Raw genomic sequence first — 7,797 nt, 5'->3', positions numbered from 1 at the left:
TGAAATCCTGGAAAGGGCACAAAGCAGGCTCTGCACCCCAAGACTGCACAAAGAAAATCCCGTTTACTGTAGCACACGCTCTGCTCAGACTTTGAAGACTTTAAGGACTACAGGGCACGCTGAGCTAGGACCCTAATTTAACCGTCTGAGGAGTGCGCGCGCTAGGAGGGAACTCAGTTCCACCTCTGCATAAAGGCGCCCGTTCCCAGATCTCTGCTGAGCCAACAGACTGCTTTTAGCCTGTACTGGTATTTGACAAACAAGCAGCCTCTGGTTTTCAGCATGCGTAGGGCTAATAGCCTAGAACACAATGGTCGGTTTCCAGTTACAGCAGGGAAAGGCTTTAACTTATTCACAAGAACAGGATAGCGAGTCAAATAGCTTAGTAGGTTTTAGAAAGGGATTGGATGTTTGCACGGTGAAACAACATCCACAGCCGTATTAGCTAGGATAAGGGTTACAAGCTCAGCGATCCTCACGCTATGGGACAAAACGATCAGTGGCTGGGATCACAGGCAGACAAAAGCGATAGCCATTCCCTGAAGCTCCTTGCAGCAAGGTCACATGGCCATAAGCAGACACTGTCAGAAACCAGATAACCCATTGTGCAGTTCTAGCTGGGCTAATCCTGCGTGTCCCCAGAAAGCTCCAGAGAGGCTAGGCACAGAATGAACCGGAGAGAAGTCCTTGTTATACAAAAAAAAAAAAAAAGAAAACCAAAAGAAGAAGCTTTATTGGTACGCATCCTACAGAAACAGTTACAAGAAAGGGCCTTGGATTAATCTGTCAAAGAAAACATGGAACAGCTGTGCTCTCCCTAGGAAGGCACCAGCCATAAGCAGGTTCCTTACAAAACAGGGCAGCATGGAAATATACTGGAGGAAGGGGGCAGGGGGAGCGGACACATGGGATTGCCGCTCTGTTCTTCAATACCGATGCATGGGGCAATTTCAAACAATTGAGAGGGGGCCTGGTAAGAACAACCACAAGGTGTTTCCCCACACCAGAAATGGCACTTGCTTTTTACTGAGCTGGTCTCCCCCATGTATAAATACTTGCCCACCAGGATTTTTAGCAAGCTGGGGCAGCTACTAGCAGGGCTTCTGAAAAGGGAAGAGACAGTAATCCTCATTTGCTCTTTCTGATAGTCAGTTCAGGTTTCAGTCCCCACTCAGTCTGTTAATTCTCCAACCCCAAGTATACTACTGAATTTGTACTCCTTTACAAAAAGATAATCAACCGGTTTTCAATAACAGTAAGTCCAGAGATGTTCCAAGACCCTCTTGCCAACCTGACAGGAGGTGTAGCCACATACGGATAGGATCACCTCTTCTTGAAGCCGTACTTTTTCCTTTCGTAGAAGAGATCTGTCTTGGAACTGCCCAGGTTGACGATCTTAGGGCAACCATCTCTCTGTAAGAAGAAAAGAGGATGTAAGTTAGGAGATGGGCAAGCAGAACAACATCATCACTTACATAGTTCTACTAGGTTCTCAGTTCCCACGCTTCTCACCCTGTCCTCAACACACATTTCAAACACCTGTGCAGACAAACCCCTCCAATTCTGGTTACTACCAGCAAGAGAGTGGAACAGAGAAGATGGATGCCTTTTTAACATTACTCTAGGACATTCTCTTCCTCAGGGTGAAGATGGAAAACAGCTTGAACATCAGCAGTTTAATGAAAAGGATGCTCAGTGCCTCAAGACTGGATTCTTTCTAAATTAGGATATGCAGGATTTATAGGGCCCAGAGGAATAACCTTTCCCCCCCCTTAGCCAAAAAGAATCTCGTTGCTTTAGATGTCACCAAGCCATTTTCGTGTTTAGGGACCCCTCTCAGCTGTGACAGCAGAACTGAATCTCAGATTTCCTGCATCCCAGATTGATTATTGCAGAGGCTGTATGGTCATCTTGGGAGAGGACAGGTATTCACAGCAGCTACACGGATAAGTCTTGTACCTGAATTCCAGTAGATGGTGAGAAAAAAGCCACAAGAAAAGCAAGAAGGGGAGCGGGGGAGACCCACCTCAGAGGTGTGGTTGCAAAGACAAATCAGAGATGCACCTCTCGGTGTACCAGGGAACATTTGTCCATGGGCCACCCGAGCCCAGCACCTCCATAACTCTTGAAGGCAAAATGTTGTGGCTGGCAACAGCAGCTGTGAGGAGCCCAGCAGGCAGAGGAACACGTCCTTGGCTGTTGTGCAAGCCCGAGTGGATTAGATTTAGAAAGCCTCTGGGCAGATGTCAGCTGCTGTAGAAACTGGACCAAGCTGCCCCACCGATACCTGCTCCTGTGCAGCAGATGCAACCCAGTGGGGAGGGTCTGCGTGGTAGAAATAACAGGAGAGAGGGGAGAAAAGAAATCATCCCTCCTCCATACACTTGCCACAACCCACCTCTAGCTACTCTCTCCTTATTTGATTTTGAACCTCAATAGTAGGACTCTTCCAAGCCTTGCCTCCCACGATCCAGGGAGTCTGTGACAATCTTGACAGCATTATTGCAGGGCTCTCTTCATTCTTCCACCTCCTCCTAAGGAGGCAGCACATGAGCATGCTCCCATCCCCACGAAAAATTTACTTTTTGCAACTCAGAGCTGTCCTGGGTGACAAAGTGGGATTTGGGCCCTTACCCACAGACCGAAGTGGGGTGAAACAATACCTCATTCCTCCCTCCATCAGAACAAATGAACCAAGAGTAACCAGGCCCTTTGCCTCGTGCCCAACAGCATTCCACCTCCTCCCTCCATTTTAGGGTTTGCTTTCTTGCTTCACTATCTTTTCCAGTCTTTCTAAGGAGGACGGAAGTGCTGTGACTGAAACCTTGGAGTGTTAGAGCTTCACGTATAGAGCTCTGTCCATCTGCTTTTCTTACTCACAGCAGCACCAGCTACTGTAATTGTGATAGGCAGCACACTTAACTTTTCTCATTCCAGGTACCCTACACCTGTGCCAGCACTTTTCAATCCTGTAAGTTAATCATGTCAAATCTGCTGTTTCAGGTCTGCAACTTTACATCTGCAATAATCCCTAACATTTGAGTTTGCTGGTACAGAACAATTGTCTTCACCCACAGCAGCCTTCACCCAGCTGTCGAAATACCTCAGTTCTGACTTGTCATTCTCCTGTTCCTCCAGCTATACGTTTTCTACAATCCTCCCTTGCAGAGCAGCTGGCTATTTCAGACCTGAACCAGACATGATAAGCTACAGGTGAGCTTAGGTTATGAAAAATACCTGTTGGGAATCAATATGAACGGGTAAAAATAAAACCAAGACTATTTTACTTATGTCTTGTCAAGCCAGGTGTCTTGGTTCCAAAGGCAAGTGAACAAAACTACTGTTTCTCACAGCATTTCTAACGTAGGAGGCAGCACCACCATCACAGCACTTATATCCATATTCATATACTAAGAAAGACTATGGTCCTGTCAGATCTAATGACTAAATTCAGATGAGGACCTGCCCCTGTCCTGAATTTAGCTGCAGGCCTCTAGAGAAAACATAGGCACTGCAGAGAATTAAACCAGTAACTCACTCAGCTGAGCATGTTCCTCTAAATCAATCTGAACCATTCTCAGCATGTTCTCCACTGTCATTAGGGTGTGCTGGAGATGGCATCTGCACAGCACCAAACCCCAACCAACCTTTAGCAGACACTCTCACAGCTATCAGGTCCGTATTCCGGGGATGTTGCAACCCTAAGCATCATGTTCTTGCTTCTCCCTAAGGTCTTTCTACCACTTCATTTGCAGTTCTTCACATCCTGCACTCATTGTGTTGGAAATTAACAAACACCTTACAAGGGGTGAACAGCTGCCCTTCATATGCGCAGCGGCTATCTTTCAGCACGAGATGTCTACAACATAGGCCATTCCAGAAAAGAATAAAAAAAGTTAAAGCATATCCCACTGAAATTATCGAAGAATCTTTAAAATTGTAAAACACAATGAGTAGTGCAGACACAGGATGCTAAGATCTAACTTTATGTTGTAATGCAAAGGAAAATACAGGTGGTGATTCTATAGGCCTTACGGTACCGTACGTGCCCTCGGTCAGTGGCTGATAATGGACTTCTGGTGAGGAGCTGCTCCTGCCACTGCCTTTGCAGCGTCTGTAGTATCTCTGACCCTGATAAAACCTAGGCTGAGAGATCTAGCAAGATAACAACTTCAAGCTGTAACAAGCAGCGTGGAGAGGAAGTGAAACGTGAGTGTGTGGTGCAAAGTAGTCAAAGATCCTTCAGGATAAAAAGAGTTACAAAACCTCAAAATGCTACGATACTTCAAAATGCTTTCCAAACAGAGGGAACTACCAACAGGGGAAGAAAGGTACGAGGTAATGAAAACCAGCGCCAATATTGGCAGCGCAACACAAGCGTCCCACGTCCCAACACTAATTTCACTAGCTCCAAGCCCCCTAAAGAGAAGCATGGCTACTAAATAAAGGCATAACCAATTCAAGAGGAGACTGGATGACAACACACATCTTTTTCCTGGATGGTGCACTCCTTGCAGTAGTAGGCATCAGACACTCCTGGACCCCCGCAGATCACACAGCGCCCTTGGTACGAGCCGTAGTTACACTCATCACATATGCGCACCAGAGTGCAGGGCCGCACATAGGAGTCACAGATCACGCATTTGCCGTCACCTGCAAGTACAGCAGAGCCTTTGGTTACAGAACGTCCTTTTCTCCACCCCCACATATAAGAGGAAAAGCTTCCTAGTCAAAGAACTTGCCCGTACACTCAAAGACAATACAACTGAACTGCAGAAATTGATTTTGCAGGCACAGGGTGAAACTTTGTATTTGCACACAGACTTGAGAAGAACAAGGGCCAGTAGCCTGCAATATTTGAGTTCTTTTTTTCTTTTTAATCATGCATTCACAATCAGAGAAGAAACCCAAAGTCAATTCTGCGATTAGCCAACACCTGCTTAGATCATACCGTTACTTTTACTCTAGAACTTTTCCTGTTTTTTTCACTTGTGAAAAAACACTGGACTGACAGGACTAGTGTCCTTACCTACACAGAAGCAGCAGTGTAAGCTTCTCCCACAGTGCCACATCAACAAAAGTCTGGAGTTACTATCCTCAAAGAGATGAGATAAGAGATTGTACTCGTGGTCCTTTTAATCCTTCATCTGTGAGAAGGCCAAAGAAAGGGCAAACTGGCGTAAACAGCCATTTCACAAAAGTTGCTCTTGCTTTCTCACAAGGAACTGAGTGAAACTCAAGTACTCGTACCATACAGGCAAGCAGCCATCAGATGCCATTGACAGTCTCTGCTGTGCTGGACCTTATCCAAAACACTGACCTAGGGATGAAAGGCTTCGTATCCTATTACCAGTTCCCAGGGCATCCAATCCTGACTCCCACAAACAGCTCATCTAACCTGCTCTTAAATCTCCAGCACCCCAGCCCTCAACTACTACCAGTGGGAATCTGTTTCACTGCTGAGTGCTCTTGAAAACAATCTTGTTGCTTCAGACTCCCCGCTTTGCTTATTTTCATACTATGTTTGAGTGACAAACTAGTCATCTTATTTGTTCTGTTCCCCTACAAGGATCTAATGACAGATCATACTCTTTCTTCCCTTCTACAGTTGAGCACTGGCATTTGATTCTGTGGGTTTTTTTCTGGTCTAACTCTAGATGTCGTTTCCTCCCCCCCCCCATTTCTTATTCTCCTAGATGCTGAAGGGAACCTTTCTCAAGGTGTGAAGAAGTCATATTCCAAAAATGCATTTTTTTTCCTGCTTTGAAATGATCAGGCTGATCATTTTGTATTACAGATTACAAGGAATCGATCAAGAACTCACTGTAGCCTCAGCTACTGAAAATGCCGGCAGCATATACTCTAGAACAGCATGCATTTGTGTGACAATGTATTTGAGCACATAACTTTGTAAGTATTCACTGATTTACACTTGCAATACACAAGTAACTCTCCCCATCTCAAAGAGTGACATCAAGTTCGTGGTTGAAGCAAAAATAGAATCCAGTCCCCAAATCCAAACTGTATCCTCTAACCACAACACCACATTCTCAAGCAACTATATGTAGAAGCTATACTTACATTTTTCACAAAGTCTTCCGATTGCTGTAAGAAGAAAAGAAAAAAAAAATTACTTGAGGCAGAAGCAGGAGAAAAATATAACTAACTACAAGCTTGAATGTCAAATAATTATCTTCTGCAGTGAGCAGCCTTTTTTTAAAAAAAAAAAACTAAACAACAGAAAGTTTGAGCATAAATACAAATATATTTATGATAAACAATATATATCCTCCTAGAGATGTTTACCAAGATCAAAGTTTAGATGCACTGTGAATGCATAATGACACCCATTGACAGTAAGAAAACCTATATTCATTATTCCATTTCAAACACAGCCAATGTACTTGACCAAAGGAAATCCTATACATGAGTCTTGGCATAGCTTTTGCACTGGTTTTAATGAGGAAAAAAAAAAATTACAAAAAAAAATCAAGTGTTTATTTGATTCAAGGCAGCCCAACTACCTTCCTCACTTCAGAACACAAAGGTAGTTAAATGTATCTTAGAAGCCTTGTTACTTATCTAGGAAATTCACAACGATGATGTTAGTAACTTGGATAAACGCCATAAATATCAAGTCCTAAAGACCAGATGTCCGCATTCACAAGGACTAAACAGTGATTCAGTTGAAGTTTGAGGGTCAAGGGATTTGTCAGGCTGGAAATGAATTTTCAACACAGAAAGACTGTTAGCTGCATTAACTATTCCAAAGAGAAGTTTCTTATAGACAGTGCAGCTGAATATTTTGTGTTTACAGTTCTTCCAGAAAACTGCATATTAAATTTGCTTTTCCAAGGAGTGAAAAAAAACTGGAAGCAATATCTCAACTTCTAATCTTGTATAAAACTTCTTTAAGACTTAGGAGGACAAATTTTGACCCAAGTGACAAGAATAAAGCTCACTATCTATATACAGGTATAATCTGGAACATAATTATATCTCACAGCCAGAAAGATGCCCCCAGTGCTGGCTGAAGCCTTCAGCTTATTAGCCTGGCTGCACTAGTATGGCCAACACCACAGGAGTAAAGTACATCAAAATCGTATTTTTCTGTGTACAGCCATCACCTTCACCTGCCTCTCCCCCCACCGGAGGAAGAGGAGGCTGCGGTTACGCAGGCGTTAACGCCTTTCAGCCCCGCTGAGAGAGGCCCGGGAGCACCCGCACGTCAGGACGGACCCGGGGGGAAGCGCCCAGGAGAGGGCGAGGGCCAGGGGCCTTCCTCACAGAGCCTCCTCTCCCACCGCACAGGAAGAACCCACAAAACACGGCAGAACATCAAAATAAAGCGAAATGAAAGGGAGAGGGAGGGGCTAGGCGGGTGCCCCTCCCCCCACGCCAGGCCTAACGGCCACGCGCGCGCCTAACGGCCACCATCGGTACAGGCGCGCACCTCCCCCTCGCCCCACAGCGGAGAGAAGGGTGAGGGGGGACCCCCCCGGGACTCACCAACGCCCGCCTGCTTGCGGCAGAAGATGAGGTCCGGGTGGTGCTTGGCCATAGCGACGCGACACCCGCCTGGCGCTGCCGCCGCCGCCGGCCCGCGCCCTCACCTCCGACCCGCGCTCCCCGCCACCGCCCCCGGTCCTGGCTGGGGTGAGGACAGCGCCTGCCAAAGCACTGCCCTGAACGGGAACGCCGGAGCGCGACCGCGCGGAGGGCTACCGAGAAAACTCTCTCCGCGGAGCCGCTCCACCCTTAACCTTCCCCCGCCCAGGGGAGACCCGCGTCGCGGCC

At 46.2% G+C, this 7,797-nt stretch overlaps 1 protein-coding gene across 2 annotated transcripts; it reads right to left on the bottom strand.

Annotated features, from left to right (window-relative positions):
- Positions 1 to 712: 712 nt before the first annotated feature.
- On the bottom strand, positions 713 to 7,740 carry PHF5A (PHD finger protein 5A). 2 transcript variants are annotated; one of them, XM_087764667.1, is made up of 5 exons: positions 7,510 to 7,666; positions 6,082 to 6,105; positions 5,030 to 5,147; positions 4,487 to 4,653; positions 713 to 1,413 (listed from the first exon to the last, which is right to left on the bottom strand). In XM_087764667.1, exons 3-5 carry the CDS (start codon positions 5,070 to 5,072, stop codon positions 1,324 to 1,326), a joined length of 300 nt encoding a protein of 99 aa, XP_087620793.1. In that variant the 5' UTR covers positions 5,073 to 5,147; positions 6,082 to 6,105; positions 7,510 to 7,666; the 3' UTR covers positions 713 to 1,323. The 2 variants fall into 2 exon arrangements, with proteins under 2 accessions (XP_087620793.1, XP_009473513.2); XM_009475238.2 differs by lacking the exon at positions 5,030 to 5,147 and having other exon boundaries at positions 7,510 to 7,740.
- Positions 7,741 to 7,797: the final 57 nt, after the last annotated feature.

Source organism: Nipponia nippon, unplaced genomic scaffold (genome assembly GCF_047370975.1).
Source record: "Nipponia nippon isolate SJK-2023a ecotype South Korea unplaced genomic scaffold, ASM4737097v1 scaffold_3, whole genome shotgun sequence".
In the NCBI taxonomy this organism is placed as follows: domain Eukaryota; kingdom Metazoa; phylum Chordata; class Aves; order Pelecaniformes; family Threskiornithidae; genus Nipponia; species Nipponia nippon.
This window is presented reverse-complemented; position numbering and strand designations above follow the sequence as displayed.